General features: G+C 40.7%; 1 protein-coding gene across 4 annotated transcripts in view; it reads left to right on the top strand.

Moving 5' to 3' along the window:
- csmd3b (CUB and Sushi multiple domains 3b) overlaps positions 1-21,915 on the top strand; it is a 684,074-nt gene that overhangs the window by 655,859 nt on the left and 6,300 nt on the right. For all 4 annotated transcript variants that reach the window (XM_057827420.1, XM_057827419.1, XM_057827418.1 and 1 more), the window contains 6 exons: positions 8,271-8,344; positions 8,679-8,790; positions 11,829-12,008; positions 12,442-12,501; positions 17,050-17,208; positions 17,546-17,682. In XM_057827420.1, coding sequence (XP_057683403.1) covers positions 8,271-8,344; positions 8,679-8,790; positions 11,829-12,008; positions 12,442-12,501; positions 17,050-17,208; positions 17,546-17,682 — 722 coding nt within the window. The remainder of the gene's footprint in view (positions 1-8,270; positions 8,345-8,678; positions 8,791-11,828; positions 12,009-12,441; positions 12,502-17,049; positions 17,209-17,545; positions 17,683-21,915) is intronic.

Genomic DNA, 21,915 nt, shown 5'->3' with positions numbered 1-21,915 from the left:
AGAAGTTCCGTGCACATAGAAAGTTAAAACATAACTTTTAATTTGCTGTTTTTTTCCTATTTTTTTCTACTTAGAATTTAGTGCAGTACAGGTAGTCACCGATTTACGAACGAGTTCCGTTCTTTTCGCTGGCGACTTAAACCGGATTTTCGCATTAGGCAGACTTTTGGGGCATTAATTTAAATGCCCCAAAACACCCTCTAAATAAAAGAAACACTATCCAAAAACATGTATTATATGTCATTGTACTGTCCTCGCCAAGACGTTAGAGCTAAGTCCTAGCTAGGCAGTGAGCTAAGCTCTGAAATAATGAAGTCTGTGTGGTTTGCTGACTCTATCCAGCTCCTTATGACATCAACACTTGTAGAATGTAACTAAAATTAAAACAGTCTCAAATAACAGCATTTAAACTTGTAAATTTGCATTTACAAGTAGTTGCTGGTACAGCAATAACAAACGATTAGCGTGTATCAGTTAGTGTCCGCACATCATCAAAAACAATCACATAAACTAGCCCCAAGTATTCGACCACAATTGACCACAATAAACAGTACAAAAGTGGTTATATTCAGCCGTCGTCTCTGGATGCTTCACAAGCAACAAATGTGTGCTCAGACTGTCCCGGTATTTGACATAATACAAAACAGGATGTTTACTCACTTCCTCGTAAGCCCAATGGTCCCGCAGTAGTAGGGCTTGTCTCCTCTGTCACTTGACTGCTCTGTGTGTACGTATGTCGGGTGGGCAAGCGCATCTGTACATGCACTCGCTTCCTGCGCCAAAATAAAAGCATGCATCACAATATAAAAGTCAACATTTAAAAAAAATAAAAAATAAGACGCAGGCGTCATAAAGTCGAAATCACGTAAATCGTGTCCGTCGTAAACCATGAACTAACTGGAATCATATTTTTAATCAAGGTGATATACACTCACCGGCTACTTTATTAGGTACACCTGTCCAACTGCTCGTTAACACTTAATTTCTAAACAGCCAATCACATGGCGGCAACTCAGTGCATTTAGGCATGTAGACATGGTTTTAGACAATCTCCTGCAGTTCAAATCGAGCATCGGTATGGGGAAGAAAGGTGATTTGAGTGACTTTGAACGTGGCATGGTTGTTGGTGCCAGAAGGGCTGGTCTGAGTATTTCAGAAACTGCTGATCTACTGGTATTTTCACACACAACCATCGCTAAGGTTTACAGAGAATGGTCCGAAAAAGAAAAAATATCCAGTGAGCGGCAGTTCTGTGGGCGGAAATGCCATGTTGATGCCAGAGGTCAGAGTAGAATGGCCGGACTGGTTCGAGCTGATAGAAAGGCAACAGTGACGCAAATAACCACCCGTTACAACCAAGGTAGGCAGAAGAGCATCTCTGAAGGCACAGTACGTCGAACTTTGAGGCAGATGGGCTACAGCAGCAGAAGACAATGTCGGGTGCCACTCCTTTCAGCTAAGAACTGGAAACTGAGGCTACAATTTGCACAAGCTCATCGAAATTGGACAATAGAAGATTGGAAAAACGTTGCCTGGTCTGATGAGTTTCGATTTCTCCTGCGACATTCGGATGGTAGGGTCAGAATTTGGCGTCAACAACATGAAAGCATGGATCCATCCTGCCTTATATCAACGGTTCAGGCTGGTGGTGGTGGTGTAATGGTGTAGGGAATATTTTCTTGGCACTCTTTGGGACCCTTGGTACCAATTGAGTATCGTTGGAATGCCACAGCGTACCTGAGTATTGTTGCTGACCATGTCCATCCCTTTATGACCACAATGTACCCAACTTCTGATGGCTACTTTCAGCAGGATAATGCGCCATGTCATAAAGCTGGAATCATCTCAGACTGGTTTCTTGAACATGACAATGAGTTCACTGTACTCAAATGGCCTCCACAATCACCAGATCTCAATCCAATAGAGCATCTTTGGGATGTGGTGGAACGGGAGATTCGCATCATGGATGTGCAGCCGACAAATCTGCACCAACTGTGTGATGCCATCATGTCAATATGGACCAAACTCTCTGAGGAATGCTTACGGCACCTTGTTGAATCTATGCCACAAAGAATTGAGGTAGTTCTGAAGGCAAAATGGGGTCCAACCCGTTACTAGCATGGTGTACCCAATAAAGTGGCCGGTGAGTGTATATACTCAAATGAACAGGCGGTTATCTGCCTCATGCAATTGTCTAAACCCCAACCACATTCATTTGGCTTTGTCTCACAGAAAGTGATTATTTATTTCAGAGCGCGTGAGAAACAAGGTCCACTTTCTTCTTCGTACACTGTAGCAAAAGATTATATCAGGTTGTAATTGGCTAGTTGTGTCGTGCGGAAGGTCTCCATTCGTGCTATTCTGGTCTTACTTAAATCGGTAAGTAATAGTTATTTAAAAAGACGAACATTGTTCCTTTGAATGTGTTTAGTCGGCTTCCAGATGACAGCGTGGGTTTGTCGCACATTATTTATGTTTGGCTGCGGATGCTTTCTTTCGACTCGTTTGTTGCTCAGCGGGGAGGCGCTATCGCTTCTAACGGCACTAACTCCGCCGTCTCATATCCCTCTGCCTTAACGATCAGGGCAATTAAGGGCCCACCCACGTGTGGCGTTTAGCAGGCCTTCACTTCGGTTAAGCTGGACGCTGCTCATCAAAGCGCAAGTCACACAGACGGATCAGGAATAATAAGGATGGCCGACTAGCCAGACATGTTGTAAATGATGGCGGTGGGATAAAAGACTGGTCACCGCCTGGGTTTTCTGTAAGGAGGGTCTAATGGCGTTGGCTTTTTTGCACACTGAGTAGGGACAAGGCCCAATACACAGGTACAGACTATTGTGTTGTTTTTTTGCACTGATTTTGGTACAGCTGGCAGTAATGATCAAGTTTCAGTGCCATGGACGGCAATGGATGATACACCCCACCCATTAATGGCAGTCAATGAGTTGATATCAAATATTCCTTGACATTTAGGGTTGTCCCATTCACATATTTTTGCACCTGATTTCGAGTCAGTCACGTCATGTATTAAGGAGTAGGGAGAAAAAGCCCATTCAATTGTAAAATATTTCCATATTTCAGACATTATGACACTTGTATGATGCCATCCTACTGTCAGTGTCCTCATACAGTGAGCATAACATTCTACAGGCGGTGTATTTTGAGATTGTGCTGTGTTGAGATGTTGTGTAGTACAAAACGTACTTTTTTTGTTGTTTTTCTTTTTAAAGTATTCTTGATTTTTTTATTTTTTTTTTTTGCTCTTAAAAAATCAATTACATCTTAAAAATACTTCTCACCGGATTCAGATCCCGTGAAAATGACATGATCAGATCGAGGACATCCCTACAAACAATATGGAGGATCAATAGTGCCAAAATTAACTCTGCCTGCCATTGACAAGAATATACAACCTACTACTTAGGCTATGTGTACACTAGAACGGCTAATGGCTTTAAACATGTAATTAGTTTGACTATATGCAGGGGTGCACATAAGTGGTCCGCATGCGCGCATGCGTACTGGACGTAGACAAACGCGCTGGCCTTCAACGGCTTACATACGCTTTTGCGTACCGATGGCTGACCACTGTATTTGCGGCGGACACGAGAAAATAACTTCTCAAAATGTCGAAGAGGCAGGCCCCACTGAGTAATTATTTCCGTGTTCCCCCACCCCCGTCAAAAGACAGACAGACGACAGAGACGTCACCGGAGCTACCGAAAAAAAAGGACTTTTGCTGAAAAGTAGCTGCAGGAGGTACCATGCCTAGAAGTAAATGATGCTCGCATGGAAATGCGGTACAAAATGTGCCGTAAGAATCCCAATGTCGCTGATAAGAGCAGCGCATTTTATGTAGGGTCAAAGAATTTCAGCCATCCAAACTTTGGGAAGCACGAAAAAAACAGAGAGCATGTGGCAATTAAGCAAACTATCAATGTCAGACAGGACCCCACTCGCCCTATGGACAAGTGGTGGAATAAAGGTAATGAAAACAGCGCCATGCACTGACAAACGTGTTTTTGCTCGCATTTTACAAAGCTAAACATACACGTTCAATGAGGTCTTATGAGGAGGACATCCCACTTTTACAAAGGCTTGGAGTTAATGTGAGAGCCGCATAATGCCCTTTATTTTGAATAGGTGCTTTTATGTTTATTTCTTTACATTTCACTTCAAAGTAATGGCAATTTTGTTGTGCCAGTTGATGTTAATCAAGCATTAATTGTTAATATAATTAATTAAAGTTAATTGGCTCTAAGTAAAGCTTGTCATAATTTTATCGCATCAGGCGGGTCGGCTCTCAAGCTCAATGAGGACCAAGTCACATCTCCAGGTCCTCCTCTGAGAAACTGGGCAAAAAAAATATGTGCACCCCTGACTATATGGCATGTCGGCTGCACTGATGTATATCTTGTCTGGAGATTTTATGCGCATGATTTCACGAACGGCGCCCAAACCGCCTAGTAAAACCAGGCTATCTGTATAATAATAGGATACAACGAAAGTGACGTCACAGATCGCGCTGTTTCTTGCTCCTCTTTTTACAAATGAAAGCGCTTGTAAATTTTACGCTTGAATATGTCCAGAGAAGACATCAAAAAACACTGAAAAATAATAAGCGCCCGGTTCAGAGGTGACCTGCGCGGACGATGACGTCACACACAAGGCTGCTTCCTTGCAGGAGCGTGGTAAAAAATATTGTCTAAATTACATGGCAAGAAAATTATCCCTCCTAGAGTAGACTTGGCCTCAAACTTTACTTTATGTACTTTAAACTGGGAGGACTGGCTGTAAATGCTAATGCTTTCGTGCCATTCAATTCGTTAGACATCCACTGTGTGTGTGTGGTGTGTGTATGGGGGGACAAGTGCAAATTTTTTTGCAGGCCCCTCCAAACAACCAGCCAAGTGGCTGGCAGAGATATTTTAACACTTAAACACTATAATATAGTTCCGCACATCATCTTACCTTTCTGTTTGACCCTCCGCTTCGCCCAACCACGCCTACTTTACACCCGCAAACCACGCCCGTTAGAGGCCTAGGCCCTGCTCCCAGTCAAAACAAATTGGGACGTCTAGCACCTTCATTGGTAGCCAATGAGTTAAAGACATAATTATATAATTAAATATAGAAATAAATAAATATGTCATTAAATATGTTACTATTTAAGTGTTTAATGTTTAAATGTGCATTGAAATTTATAAATGCGTTAAGTACGCTCATATCGAAATAAATATTTAAATAAATCATGGAAAAATTACATGAAAGAAATAATTCCATATTTAAAGTGCCTGTGACATTAAAAAAAAAATCTTAAATAGCATTATAATTTGAATTAGAATCATATTTTGAGACGATTTGACTATCTACAATAATTTGGCAAAGCGCAGATGATGAGAAATTAGTATTTTAATCTGCCGTTTAGACCCGCTTGTCATTATAGCGTTCTAGCGTCCCCAACTGGACGATTTCATCTGATTTAGAATTCAGCCCATCGAGGGGGAAGATTCAGAATGAGGAAAATACAACAGAGAGCACCGAAATGTCATGATTGTTTCAATCTCTCTACCCCACTATTTTTACAGGATATTTTTGTTTAAGTATTTTCCCAAATTGCTGAATAAATGGTATGGTCATGACAAAGAACAGTCTTGTGCTAAATGGAATATGAAATATTAAAAATGCATTTATTCAGTACGACTGAGCAAAATTCTGCATAATGGTCAAAACTGCTGACTTCTTCCTCTCCCGAACGGTATCTTACGCCACTGGAGTTAGTCCAGCTTTTGTCATTTCCCTACCTTGGCTTCGGAGACGGAGGAAAGAGGTAAACAAATCGGGAGGCGTGACAGCTGGCCAACATGCAAAACCGAACCGAGCAGCTTTTCCAAATCTTATTCTCGCCTTTTGAAAATGAAAAGTCACACAAAACTACCCCGACTCACGTCACACACGGCGGCGGGGCTGATTGTCTTCACCGATCGGCCAGCCCCCGCCGGCGAGCAAGTTACGGCTCATCTTTCTGCTGCAGCCACAGCAGGGTGGCAGTGCGCGTTGCCGGGAATGGATGCCGAAAATAGCCCATTCTTGGTGGACAAACTGGCCGACGTCAGAGCGGGGGGCTTCTCGTGGCCAAGGCAAGGAAAGCGCATTCCGGCGGGCATGCGAACAGGACCGAGCAGGCTGGATCGGCCAGCCAAACAAGCCGACGTCGGAGCGGGGGTCAGCTCAGCAAGCCGAGGAAAGCGCATTCTTGGCAGGCATGCGAATAGGACCGAGCGATCGGCCAGCCAAACCGGCCGTCTTCGGAGCGGGTGGCTGCTCGTGGCCAAGCCGAGGAAAGCGCATTCTCAGTGGGCGCGTGGAAGTGACCATGGTGTATGACAAGCCGCCGGTCGTCGGCTGAGTGGCCTTGTCCGTAGACAAAGAGCATTGTCACCCACAAAATGCAAGCCACCTCAAACACGTAGCTTACTCACCTCACAATGGTCCCACAGTTGTCGAACTTCTTTTGGCCATTATCCGCGGTGAACGGGAACTCTCCTTGTTGCAGCAACAAAAGCCTGCAGCACATTGGGCTGGTGTGTTGCGAAAGATAAACGAAATAATCCGCAAAACCAGCTGAATCCGCAGTGCTTCTGTATACTGTAGTATTGGCTGTATACTGAACATGATTATCCCGCTGACGTCACATTCGCATTCATTCATTTTCATTGCTCGGGATTCAAAAAATTAAATAAATATATCGCTTGCTTCCTCACACATCCAAGCGTCCATGTCATTCAGGAGCATAAAATACCACGTGGAATATGAAATCAACATGTTTTTTTCTGTCATAGGCACTTTAATGACATAGTTGATCATTTGTTTAATTATGTATTTACTTGTTGAAATTTGGCACTCTCGCTCCTCCATCGAACAAGAAAGCAGCTAGAAATGAAGACCAAAGTGTCTTACCCAATGTCCTTTTGTTCAAAAGTTCCCTAGATAGCTAAATGTATTTTCCAAAAGTTGTTTTTTCTTGGTAGTTTTACAGTTCATTTGTATATGCTAGCTGAAATGAGGTCAGGAAAGTGCTTGCATATTTAGTCAAAGGCTAAGCACACGCGACACTTGGAGCGCCACTTCACACACGGGCGTGATTTGCGAGCCGAGGCTTCAGCTTGAAGTAGGCGCTGACTCATCACTAAGCTTGAGAAATGCACTTATACACACTCAGACATTTTGTATTCTCTGACGCTCTCGTAGGTGACTCCAAGTAGAATGATGGGACAACTTGATAACGTCTTGACACACGCATGCGCGTTCAAGACACGCACTGCTGCGCAATTTCAATCTTTGCGTTGGGATGATGTAAGGGAGGAGATGGGAGCAGAGGTGAAGGGGAAGAAAAAGCATGTGGATGGGGAGAAAGAGGGGTGAAAGGCTGAAGGATAAGGGGCGGAGGGGATGGAAAGCTATAGAATGATGGAGTAAATGAGGAAATAGGGGAAGAGGGTTGAGGGAGGGGAAAGTAGGATGGAGGAGGAAGGGAAGGATTGGATGGAGAAGAAGAATGATGAGTGAAATATGAATGGGTGTGCCTGAGTAGAGAAAAAAAATTAGGTAAACGGGAAAGACAGTGGCTGGAATGGAAAGAGGGTGAAGAAGCATGCAAAGAAAAACAGGTTAATGAGTAGAGAAGGAGAGTGAGGTGAAGGATTGATGATTGATGCAAGGGAGGACAATGAGTAGAGAAGAGAAGGTAAAAGCAAGAGTTTTAGATGAATCTGTGAGATTTTTTAATGTATGTGAGATGTGTTTTTTGGAGGTGGGGGTGAGATGTTTGGTCAGTGATGAGTGATTGAGTTTTGGGGGAAATATGTGTGAGAGTTTTAAAGAAGGTCTTTTTTGTGGGAGGTTTTTGATGGAGTTTATTTTCCAGTGGGGTGTTTGGCTGAATTTTTGAGTTTATTTTAGATTTTTTTATTTTATTTTGTGAGCATATTTGTAACCATTTTTTTCCCAAAGACTACCCATCTTTGGTCGTTGAAAGTTTTTGTTTTTCCTCTGAGTCTCTTTGGTGAGTGTAAGATGAATATGATTTTTGGCCGACACGTCCTAACTCTCTCCTCTTTTGCGTTTTCTAACATCCAGTTTTTGCGGTAAAGCTCTGCTGCCCCCTGCTGCAGTTCTACTAGTGAATGGCAGCCACTGTTGCTATGACAACAGCGGGCCAGTGTAGAGGGCCGGGGGCGTAACTCCTCTGCTCCGTTTTTTTGCAGAGCCTACCAGGACGAGTTGCGACAACCCAGGAACGCCAAGATACGGATCCCTGAACCGCACCTTTGGGTTTAAGGTAATATTGTGAACTCCTGTGTAGAGAAATTATAGCATCACTTTAAAGAAATTTAAAAAAGACTCATGCATAGTTTTTTCTAAATAGAGGCAAACAAATATGTTTGCTTCAAGTTGTCTATTTCTCCTCAAAATGTTGTTGGAACTCAACTCCATGTTAAAGGCAGCTAAATGAAAGAAATGCTGTAGAGACCAAAAATATCATTTAACTCTCAAATAGACACGAGAAAACATCCACACTCACATTCATCTTTCTTGGTTTCTCACAAACACCTCTCATTAAATGTCTTGAGGCTCTGTGCGAAAGGGTCTCAGTTTGTCTTATCATATCCCAGGTGGGCAGTGTCGTGTCCTTCCAGTGCCAGCCTGGTCATCTGATCCAAGGCTCCTCCTCCAGGACTTGCCAGCCAGACCTGAGATGGAGCGGGACGCAACCGGAGTGTATACGTAAGCGTCCTGTCTGGTGCCATCTTGTCAGTCTGAACCTCCATAGACTTCACTATCACTTGACAGGACACGGGGCTTGGGCCGATCCGTAGGGGGGCAATTTTTAAAAACTTAAAATTCAAATATTTTCCAAACCAAAGCCACTAGCGACCTAAAACCAAGACAGGCACCTCCCTTAGGCATAGGGCTGGGCGATATGGCCTTAAGTACGTATCACGATAAAGTGAGCAGATTTACCTCGATAGCGATAAATGACGATAAATCCGCCCAAGCGGACTGTTATATAATTTGAAAATTTGAATCAATGCATGGAATACAAATTAACCGTTTCTCGTTAAATTTATTTAGCAGCTTTCAATTTAACAATTGCACATGCAGTGTAAACATTAAGTGTTTAAAAAAATCTTGTAAACAATAAGAATTCTAGTGTGAACATTTATAACAGCTTGTACGACTTGAAAAATGTACTACATTATAAAAATCAAAATGACTGTGCAAACATGTCATTCTAACACAAATGACTTGAAGCTTTAACAGTTCACTTCAGACAACTTATTGGTAATGGCTGCTGTGACATAATTATTCAACACAAGTGTTTACGTCAAGGTTTCAGTTTTTTTTTTTTTTTTTTTTCCCTGAAACATTTTTTAATACATGCAGCCCCCCACACAGACACAACCAAATTAAAGCTGTATTGCTCTGATGCCAATGAAATATTTAAGGTTTTATGATGGCAGAATAAAGCAAACACATACAGAAAAATAGCTGTGGCCCTTAAACTGTCATATTATATATAGGCTTCACTGTTGGATTATACTTTATGCTGAGTGCTTTACCATCATGAAAGCTTTCAGAGAAATCACACAGAGATGCCAAATAACGCGACATAATGATTGCTACATGAAGTCCGTGCCCAGTCCACTCATTAATTTCAGCCGTTTCGACAAGGTTAGAGCCGCTATACGACTCTTTCACGTTCATTTGTAGCCGCTGTTAGCCACTAGCATTAGCCTGTGGCTTGGCTACCAGAAGAAAGCACTGAAAGCATCCTCTCCTGAAATCGTGAGAACCAGGGAGTACAGCGGGTAAAAGCCCGTCTGGAACCCGCCAAGAGTTTACTTAATGTCGGGTGAAAGTTTGGCAAAGCTAACTTAAGCCCGACTCCATCCTGTTTACTTGTAGCGTTAGCCGCTGGCGTTAGCCTACCGGGCTTCTATTTGTTTGGCTTCCTGAAAACCACTTGACTCCATACGTAAGCACACTGTCTGCTTTCTTAAAGGGGAATGAACATAGCCGAACAACACAGAGTCAAAGCGGGATGAAAAAACTATATTTTCTTGTTTTATTAAATTACCGAATTTGCCGGTATGGTCGAAATTTGTGACGGTAAATTTTCGGTTTACCGCCCTGCTCTTCTTAGGCATATATGAGTCTTCATAGAAAATTCATTGCAAAGTTAATTGAAAGTTCATCTAATTTGAAAAATGAGAAGTTATGAAATTAATAGAAACTATGCAATTTTTTGACCCTGCCTATCAAAAGAATCGGAATCGAGAATCGTTTGGAATCGAAACGTTGAATCGGGATTGGAACCAGAACCATTCAAATTCAAACGATGCCCAACCCTACTCATATCTAAATAAATCATGGAAAATTACATGAAAGAAATAATTACATATTTACTGACACATTTGGTCATTTGTTTCATTATGTATTTACTTGTCGAAATTTGCCACTCTCGCTCCTCCATAGAATAAGAAAGCAGCCAGAAATGAAGAAAAATATGTGAGCTGCGAAATCAAAAAATCCAAAGTCGTTCCCTAATAAAATCCCGGTTCATTATTTTTTTATATAAGTATAACAAAACTTAAAATGGCTATAAAATCTCAAATTTTGTGCTAGATGCACAAAAATCACCAAATGCAGAGATAATCGTCTATATTTTCAGGATACATAGCAATATTTAACATAACATATATAAGTTTTTGCCCAAAATAGCAACTTAATTTTTTTTTTAATTTAGTGCGCAAGTTTTCAACAGCAATAAATCACTCAATTTTCATGCAAAATCATCTTAATTTTACTCAGCAAAAGCAAAATTAGCATTTTCTATATACAATCACAACTTATTTAGATTGAATTCCGATGTTACTAATGCCTCAGCACGGAGACACGTCTTGCCGGTTATCTGGCCCTCGTCGTTTTTAGATTGAAATGTTAAATAAAATACAACACGTAAAAGGCTAAATTTTTTTGTATGGAAGCATAAATGTCTAAACCTTTTTCCCCAAAAAACGGGCAGTTGGCCGAAAATGACCTGATCATTTGAATGTAAACGTACGCAACTGTGTATGGATACAACATGGTGGCCATCGCAAAACAACGAGCTTTTAAGTTGAAAATTATTGTAAATAAATGCACACATCCCGCAATTTCTATAGATATGAACATAGAACAGTCTAGATTCTTGGTTAAAAGCTAAAAAAAAAAACCGGCCAGTTATCGTTCATATTACGTAAATAATTTGGGCTAAAATTACGCTGTTGTGTAAATCCAATGTGGCAGCAATCATGAAACAAAGAGCTTTTTAAGTTGAAAATTCCTTGTAAATAAATGCGTACGTCCCTGAATTTCTATAGATATAAAGTCTAAATTCTTCTTTAATAGCAAAAAACTGGGCAATTTTAAGCTAGAGTTAGGCCAATTTTTTCCTTGCATTTTTTTCACGTTTCAATGAGCACGCATGGGGCTATTTTATATAATAATTACCTTGAATCCTCGACCAAATCACTCTTGAGACACTCCTGCCTGCTTGTATGCAGTAAAACCTTCAACCTTTTTCCACCCAAATCCGGCATTGAACGCAGCGTGTGTTTGAGTTTATCACAGTGAAAGCCAAATGCTCTACCTGGGTCGGCCTCCAACGGGAAGGTGTGTCGCAATGTTTGTGGGAGCTGTTTTGTCAACTGATGGTGAAGTCTATGGAACCTCTTTACTATTTGAGCCAACTAGTACTCATAGTTTACTTCCTACCGCAGCTCACGCTTGCAAGCAACCCGAGAGCGTGCTCCACGTGGACGTAGTGGGCATGGACCTGGTGGGCTTTGGCTACACACTGGTTTATAGCTGCCAGCCCGGCTACTTCCTGGCCGGAGGGTCCGAGCACAGGGTCTGCAAGAGTGACGGCACCTGGACTGGAAAAATGCCCATATGTCGCGGTAAAAAAAACAACACTGAAATCATACGATAATTGTGTGAAGCATGAGTTCAAGTGTTCAAAAATAATTGAAAATAAAATTCAAAAACTCAAAATTCAAGTGAACACGACAATGAAATAATAATACAAATACATGTAGTTTTAAAAAATCACAGTTAAAAAACAAGCAAAAAAGACTAAACATTAGTATTCGTGGCATTTTCATCGGGCTGGTCTATAACGATCCAATTTGTTGACTTTTTCCAGGGCTGAATGAGCAATTAGTGCAAATCATGTGACCAGCACTGAATTCAAATTTTCTGCCTTCCGCATCAATGGGACATTAAGCCGACATCTGGCACAGTATCGTATTCTCTACCGATTTCCATGTCATCAGTGTGCACCGCGCGGCTAATGGAGCCAAATGTGTATTCATATATTTTGTATGCTTGCAGCTGGAGAAAAAAAGAAAGCCGCTAAACCAGCAATGGGAACTCCGAGCCCCAAACTGAACGGTTAGTATCGCAATCGGTTCTTTCTAGCCCAAAAGACACCATAACGGCAGCCAAGTGTGACCGCTGCTTCCTTGTCTCCCGGCTTTGTTTGTTATACTGTATTAATTTCTCAAAAGGTCACCATTTTGGCGAGGAGCAAAACGCTTGGAAATGTGAAGTCACAGCTGTAACAAATGTTTCCATTCGTTGCCAACTGCCAGCATTATCTGCTGCATAATACCCAGCTATTTACATCAACAGTACATCACGCTACATTGAATTGAGTTCACTCAGGGCTACCTTTTACTATGATACAGCGACAGTATATGACCAACATAAAATATACCTTATCTACAAGTACTTGGAGTGGGCTACATTTTATTGATCAATCCATACTCAACTTTATTAATAGAGCACTTTAAAAACAACCACAGCCGAAACAAAGTGCTCTACATAAATACAAATGTAACATCAGACATAAATCAATTAAAGACAAAACAATCCCTATAACCAGGGTAGAGTCTCATGTTGAGGTGGAGGAATAATGCATTCATATTTTATTTTATTTTCCTCATTTTGCTTTATTTATGGTATATACAGTCATGTGAAAAAATTAGGACATCCTACGGAAGCCTGTGTGTTTTCTAACATATTTAGTCATATGGATATTTGATACCAATTTTAACGATCTTGAGAGATTCAATTAATAGAACTAAACAATTAAAACTGGGGCAAAAAAATATATTTTTTTATAACTTTCTGTAAAATTTAATTTTAAATAAATTCAATTTCTGTTGAGGAATAAATCAGGACACCCCACCCACATTCAATCACACTTAAAATGGCTAAAATCACACACAGGGGTATCACATCAGGTGCACATGATTAGGGCATCATTAAACAATGTTTTGAAGGAAGCTTGACTTATTTAAACCTCACATTTAGTTTGGTGTGCCCCTGACTGTTGAAGTGAGAGAAAACACCATGGTGAGATCAAATAGGCTGAGGCCTTCATTAAGAAGATTGTAGACACTTATGAGTCTTTTAAGGGATGTCAAAAGATCTCGAAAAAATATAAAATCAACCATTCCACTGTCTGGAAAATAATCTAAAAAATCAAACAATGTGAGTTTCTGTTTTTTTTTTTTTTTTTTTTTTTTTGTTTGTTTGTTTTTCCATATTGTGTCCCTCATGGTTGAGGTTTACCGATGTTGACAACTAGAGGCCTCTCTAATCTTTTCAAGTAGGAGAACTTGCACAATTGGTGGTTGACTAAATACTTATATGCCCCACTGTATATCAACAAAAATGCATATTCTAACTGAGGAAAAAGTTAGGACACCCACAACCTTATAGCTAGTGTTACCCCCTTTGGCTGAAATAAATTTATTGAGATGCTTTTTGTAGCCAACTACCAGTCTTTTACATCAGTCTGAAGAAGGTTTGCCCCACCTCATCAACACAAAATACTTTCAACAGTGACTGACTGTTTAAGTGAGAGAAAACAGCATGGTGAGATCAAAGGAGCTGTCTGAGGCCTTCAGAAAGAAGATTGTAGATGTTTCTGAATCTGGTAAGGGATTTCAAAAGATGTCAAAAGAATATAACATCCACCATTCCACTGTCCGGAAAATAGTCTACAAGTGTAGGACATTCAAAACAATGCCAACATGCCCAGGTCTGGCCGTCCAAGCAAGTTCACCCAGAGAGCAGACCTCAAGATGCTAAAAGAAGTCACCAAAAACTCTAAAATGGGATGGGACCATGGGACCTTCAGCAGGCTCTTGCTACTGTTGATGTGAAAGTGCATGCCTCTACAATCAGAAAGAGACTTCACAAGTTTAACCTTCATGGGAAGCATGCAAGGAGGAAACTTTTCCTCTCCAAGAAGAACATGAAGCCAACACTGAAGTTTGCTAAAGTGAACATAGACAAAGACTAGGACTTCTGGAATAATGTTCTTTGGACAGATGAATAAAAAATTTAATTATTTGGACACCGGAACAGAAGAAATGATTGGCGCAAAACCAACACAGCATTCCAGGAAAACAACCTCATACCAACTGTGAAGCATGGAGGTGGAAGTGTCATGGTTTGGGGATGCTTTGCTGCAGCAGGACCTGACCAGCTCACCATTGTAGAATCCAACAGGATTTCTTTTTGGTTTCAGAGGGTGCTTGAGGAACATTTGAGATAGTCTGTGAAAGAAATTAAAGCTGAAGCGAAATTTGACAATGACAACTTGACAACCTGTAACATGACAATGACCCAAAACATAACAGTAAATTCACCAAGGACTGGCTAAAAAGGAAGAAATGGAAAGTCCTGGAATGGCCGAGTCCAAGTCGAGATCTTATCCCATTAAAATGCTGTCGGGTGACTTGAAACGTGCTGTACATGCAAGAAACCCCTCAATCATCTCACAACTGAAAGTATTCTGTGTTGAGGAGTGGGGCAAACTTTCTTCAGACCGATGTCAAAGACTGGTAGATGGCTACAAAAGGCAGCTCACTGAAGTTATTTCAGCCAAAGGGGGTAACACTAGCTAGTAGGTGGTAGGGTGTCCTAACTTAGAGATAAAGAAAAACAAGATCAGACATTGATATTTTAACATTTCTTATTAAAGAACTGAATATTTAATGGAGTGTCCTAATTTTTCACATGACTGCAGTGGGGCAAATGAGTATTTAGCCAACCACCAATTGTGCAAGTTCTCCTACTTGAAAAGATTAGAGAGACCTGTAATTGTCAACATGGGTAAACCTCAACCATGAGAGACATAAAAAACAGAAAATCACATTGTTTGATTTTTAAAGAATTTATTTCCAAATTAGAGTGGAAAATAAGTACTTGGTCACCTATAAACAAGCAAGATTTCTGGCTGTCAAAGAGGTCTAACTTCTTCTAACGAGGCTCCACTCGTTACCTGTATTAATGGCACCTGTTTTAACTCATTATCGGTATAAAATACACCTGTCCACAAACTCGCTCAATCACACACCAAACTTCACTATGGCCAAGACCATAGAGCTGTCAAAGGACACCAGAGACAAAATTGTAGGCCGGCACCAGGCTGGGAAGACTGAATCTGCAATAGGTAAACCGCTTGGTGTAAAGAAATCAACTGTGGGAGCAATTATTAGAAAATGGAACACATACAAGACCACTGATAATCTTCCTCGATCTGGGGCTCCATGCAAGATCTCACCCCGTGGCGTCAAAATGATAACAAGAACGGTGAGCAAAAATCCCAGAACCACACGGGAGGACCTAGTGAATGACAGAGAGCTAGGACCACAGTAACTAAGGCTCAGTAACACAATGCGCCGCCAGGGACTCAAATCCTGCACTACTAGACGCGTCCCCCTACTGAGGAAAGTACAAGTCCAGGCCCGTCTGCGGTTCGCTAGAGAGCATTTGGATGATCCAGAAGAGGACTGGGAAAATGTGTTATGGTCAGATGAAACCAAAATAGAACTTTTTGGTAGAAACCAAGGCTCTCGTGTTTAGAGGAGAAAGAATACTGAATTGCATCCGAAGAACACCATACCCACTGTGAATGATGGGGGTGGAAACATCATGCTTTGGGGGTGTTTTTCTGCGAAGGGACCAGGACGACTGATTTGTGTAAAGGAAAGAATGAATGGGGCCATGTATTGAAAGATTTTGAGTGAAAATCTCCTTCCATCAGCAAGGGCATTGAAGATGAGACATGGCTGGGTCTTTCAGCATGACAGTGATCCCAAACACATAGCCAGGGTAAACAAAGGAGTGGCTTCGTAAGAAGCACTTCAAGGTCCTGGAGTGGCCTAGCCAGTCTCCAGATCTCAACCCCATAGAAAATCTGGGGAGGGAGTTGAAAGTCCGTGTTGCCCAACAACAGCCCCAAAACATCACTGCTCTAGAGGAGATCTGCATGGAGGAATGGGCCAAAATACCAGCAACAGTGTGCGAAAAGCTTGTGAATTGTTACAGAAAACGTTTGGCCTCAGTTATTGCCAACAAAGGGTACATAACAAAGTATTGAGATGAACTTTTGGTATTGACCAAATACTTATTTTCCACCATGATTTGCAAATAAATTCTTTAAAAATCAAAAAATGGGATTTTCTGTTTTTGTTGTTGTTTTTTTTTCTTCCACATTCTGTCTCTCATGGTTGATGTTTACCAATGTTGACAATTACAGGCCTCTCTAATATTTTCAGGCAGGAGAACTTGCACAATTAGTGGTTGACTAAATACTTATTTTCCCCACTGTATGTGGAAATGAGTCTCTGAATTCCTTTTACAGAGACTTTAATGATCCACTAATGGACTTTTTGGTTTCCATGCCAACTCTGTCCTTTATCTAGTATTGACATTTCGACTGTAAGTCTCTCACAAACAGTGGTCAATCTTCATTCCTCGCTTTATATTTAACATAGGAACTAGTTTCGAACAGCATTCAAAAGATTTAATGTTGATGCACTTAACTAACAAATAACTAAAATGGAGTTAGCCGATTCTTGTTGTAAGCGGCTCGTATTGAATGACATATATTATGTTTTATTCATCCCTCCTGTTCCATAGTTCCTGATGATGTATTCGCCCCCAACTATATCTGGAAAGGCTCGTACAATTACAGGGGCAGGAAGCAGCCCATGACACTAAGCATCACCAGCTTTAACGCCAGCACGGGCCGAGTCAACGTCACTCTGAACAACGGCAACATGGAGCTGCTGCTATCAGGCATGTAGCACACGCTGCTGCTGGCTATAGGACACATTACAAACTCTACTCTATTGTAACATGAAGGAATGTGTTCCGTTTGATATGAGAGAACATGCAGGTTGTGTTGCATATTAATCAGTGACATTCAGAAAAGGGTGCCTTCTCTTCTTTTGGGAGTTTCTTCTTCATTAAATTCATAATTATGCATTTTAAATAAATACATGAAGTTAGACGAAGGAACATAATTTTATAAATGGTTAAAAATGTATTTCGCTACGACACGGAATAACATACAAATGATAAAACTTGATTTTAATTCTTTTCTGTTGTGTTTTTCTATTATCTCCTCTTGCAGGTCTTTATAAGACTTCTGAAGCACGTCTGCTGTTGCTGATGTACCACGTCAACTACGTGCAGCAGGGAAATCAACTCAAAGACTCTACTATCTCTCCCGCCAAAATCATCGAAGACTCGTGGACCATGGATGGATTTGTAAGTGTCAGTGTGAAAACTGAAGAAATCAAGGGCGTAGGTTTGCATAGGGACAGTAGGGACATAACACTGGCAACTTTTCAGACTGCTTAAATTGTCCCTACCACCTTTTCAGCAACCTTATTTGCAAATAATAATGAGTTCAATTATATAGATAATTTTGTGTAATTTTGTCTTCCCAAATGATGTAAGGATAGAATTGACCCTACCATTGTTAAGTGAATTATTTTCATTATGCTATTGTTAAGACATACATTCTCCCAAGGGTGTAGGTTTGCATAGGGACGGTAGGTACATAACACTACCAACTTTTCAGGATGCCCAAATTGTCCCCACCAACTTTTGAGCAACTTTAATTGCATTATATTATGACTTCAGGTATATAGGTAATTTAGATTGTCTACCCATATGTTGTGAGGATATAAATGGCCCTACCATTATTAGGTAAATTACAGTACTTTCATTATGGTCAGAGTTTTCACTTGCTGAATTTACCGGTCCATTTTTTTCCCTCAAACACATGTTTCATTGACTGATGACTCCTCCGCACCCTTCGAAGACGAGGGATATTAGAATTTTTTTTCCCCGCCAGCAGCAGCCACCGTGAGAAATGTAAAAAGACACCAATGTTGTGAAGGTGGGGAACACACCACTATTTAGTCCACTGAAAGTCCGACCTGCATCAGAGTTAGCGTGACATTAATCTGAATTTTTCGAATAAACTCATTCCAATTCACAGCAAGTGTGAAAGTTCGTATAAGACAATACAGATTTATTTTGCATAATTATGACATGACACTATCATGGGCATTACTGAATGCTTATGACGGATATCATTAAGTGTCATCCGGCAAATTATGTTACTAACTCCATTTATGTCCAGCTCGGCTCTTTTACATCCATTCCAAAGTGAGATAATTTGCCGGATAACACTAAATGACATCTGTTATAAGCATTCAGTAAGGCTCGTGTCGGTATCATGTCAAAATTATGATTGTCTAATGACAGTCTTATGGCGCCACTGTCAAATACAGTGTTACCAAATAGCATAACTAGCAATTAATGAAACAACTGGAACAGTAACTGTATAAACAATTAGCACATATGAATTTTGATTGATATTTATATCTGGAGCAGGGATGTCCCGATACCAAAATTATGAGTTCGATACCGATACCTGACTAAATACCTCGATACCCGATACTAAACGATACCACGCAAAAAACCTAAAACATCAGGGAAAAAATACTGGAATAGAGAGGACAAAACTTGGAACTGAAAACTTCTTTTATTGAAGTTCACTCTGGTAGTAACATTTTTATTTTGAACAATGTTAAACTGTCACATCTCCAGTGTGACATCAGACCGCTAAATGGTGCTATTATCCTGGTTCCTACTTTTTTAGTTGTACTGAAAATGCTATAGGCAAATCTTAGATCACCTCATATAAGTAACAATAACTGTGTTCCAAAGTAAACTGTTCAAAGTTATAAACAACAACTGCTACGTGTCTGTGCCTGTGGGATGGATAAATTACATTCAATACATTATGCAAATATTTTATTTTATTTTTCAGTTTGATATCATTGTTTTCTAAATCTAATTTACCAAATGAAAAGGTTTGTCTAAAAATAGAAAATGAGAAATGTTCTCAGTAAAGTGCAGAACTCTCCCAAGGTGTATTGAGTCATTTGTGTAAGCCAGCCTACATTAATAGCCTACATTTGTTTGTGAAAATATTAAACATTACATTAAACATAAATCTAGCATTAATGATTAGATGTTAATGAAGCTTAAACCCAGGAGGATTATTAACCCACATAGGCTACAACACACACACACACACACACCCACACACACACACACACACACACACACTACAGTTAATGTTTAGGCTACTAAAGTAGACTGGCTTGGGACTGGCAGTATAGTGGTGGTTTATGATGTGTGTATTTTTTTCTAAACATTTAGGCGTTTTTGCCAATGAATTAGTATGACATTAATATAATTTGATTATTGAAAATATTAGGATGTTCATCAGAGTAGCCTACTGCATACCAAACGCTATGGCAAATGAGGGCCATAAATCTTTTACATGGCATGCAGTATTCTGATGTTGGCTAAACTTTTTGATCTTTGATAGGCTACTTTACTTGACTCATATGCTCCTTGGTGGAGATTCCGTGTTCTGTGAGCACATTGCGTTTATTGCCTCGTGTTTCACTGACACACGAGTAGGCTATTGTGGGACAAATACTCGTTGGGACTTATTTGAAGGCATGTTGTGTGTTGTTATCGTTCACATTCGCTACCTGTCGTTCTTTGAATTCTTGGTACAAATCGGGATGGTTGTCCGCAAGATGTTTCGCCAAGTTGGATGTGTTGGAACCTTTCGCTTGTGTGGCGTTATGGCATCTTTTACACATGGGCTTTGATGTGTCCGCCGCGTTTCCTTCTTCGTCGGCACGGTAAGCGAAGTACCTCCATATTTCGCTTCGTGCGTCTTCTTTCTCAACGAGCCTTGGCTGGTTTTGCAGCCCGCTAGTTGTAGGCTGCGGCTCTGTAGGAGCTGCCGTCATTTTTCCTCGTATCTTTCCCCGAGCTGAACTGCTGCTATGAGCTGCTGCTTTGCTGTGAGGGGCGAGGGGAGGGGTGGGGGAAGTCGGTCCGCCCACACAGGAGCAGAGCACAGTCAGAGCGAGTGAGTGCAACGCTGCTGCTGCCTGCTGCACAGCACACACACACAACATTCTCCGACGCTCGAAACACATGACATTTTTTTGTCGGTACTAAAATGAGGTAATATAGTACCGTTTTTTGAAAGCAAGTACCGCAATACTATACTGATACCGGTATATCGTACAACCCTGATCTGGAGCAGAGGTTGCGCTAGACTTTTTCGTTGTCTGTCATTTTGACTGACAGGGTCATAAAAATCCGGTGATAATCTATTTTTACCTGTCACTTAAATTTTTAAAATGACTATATCTTGATGCAGTCACTTTATGTATATACACAATAATACAATAATATTTTATAATATAAAGTAACTAACATTAGTGCAGTCATGGATTACAGTAAGCAGGCCAGTGCTGTGTTTCCATATATATTTTTATTATATTATGTATATACAGGATATATATATATTTTTTTTTTTCCCCCAAGTGGGTCCATGATCCTAATACATTTAATAATAATAGAAATATTATATAATTCCATTATATATGAATATATATATTTTTAATTTATTATTATTATTATTATTAAATAAAAATGCACGTTGATACGACACACAAAGGCAACTTTTTTTTGTTTTTAAATCGTTAGAAAGTTGTATGGACTTACAATCCGCTTGCGTGTTGTTTCCTGTTGTCTTCCGAAATACACCTGGGTGACGGCGCGTCAAGTGTTCGTCCATAGCCGACGTGCTACCGTGGTATGCGAGCTTAGCTTAGCAAAAAGAGTACACACAGTGGTGGCACCCTCCATATTTTCTTTGAAATAATTTCAGGCTCTGGCTAGTCTGGTCCGCTTTTTTGGCTTTATGCCGTTTTCAACATGTTACCAATTCTGCCCATCCTGGTAATTGGCGGTGTTTCAACTGCTCGCCGCAGTGAGGAGTGAACCGGAGATTCACTTGATTCGTTGTCATCCTTCATCCTCCAGTGCATCAGTCCCTCTTTTTTGACCTCTTTTATCAACACCATCATCATTTTGGGGCTTTTTGAAGAAACTTCGGACACTCAGTTGCCTTGACATTTTTCCGAGTAAGGCCAACGACGTCACGCATCAAGAGAGACAATAGCTAATTAATATGCTGATTCGCCACCCTGTGGTCTGGGGTGTGAATTGCAACCTGTCAAAATGACGGATGGACTTCAGTTTTTTCCGTCACCGTTTTAAAAAAAACGGTCAACGACGGAAAATATTCGGTTAACGCGACCCCTGATCTGGAGTTATGTAATGCATGCTAGGAGGCATGTTGGACAACAACAGTTTTGACAACAAGTGGCAGCAGAGGTTGACTGTCTCCCTCAAGGGAGCAGTGATGGCCAAATGAAGCTTTTTGAAGCAATGAAGCTTTGCAGCTACTTGTTTCAAAGCTTCATGGTGGTTCATTTGGTCTTATGACAGTCGTATGATGCCCCTGTCAAATAAAGTGTTACCGGTTAATATCTTTTGGTGTAAATATTCCATAATACAGTGAGGAAAGCTGCGGCTTATAGTCCAGTG

Source organism: Corythoichthys intestinalis, chromosome 22, assembly GCF_030265065.1.
Source record: "Corythoichthys intestinalis isolate RoL2023-P3 chromosome 22, ASM3026506v1, whole genome shotgun sequence".
NCBI classification, from domain to species: Eukaryota; Metazoa; Chordata; class Actinopteri; order Syngnathiformes; family Syngnathidae; genus Corythoichthys; species Corythoichthys intestinalis.
The sequence above is the reverse complement of the archived record's forward strand: the minus strand, read 5'-3'. Positions and strand labels throughout refer to the sequence as shown.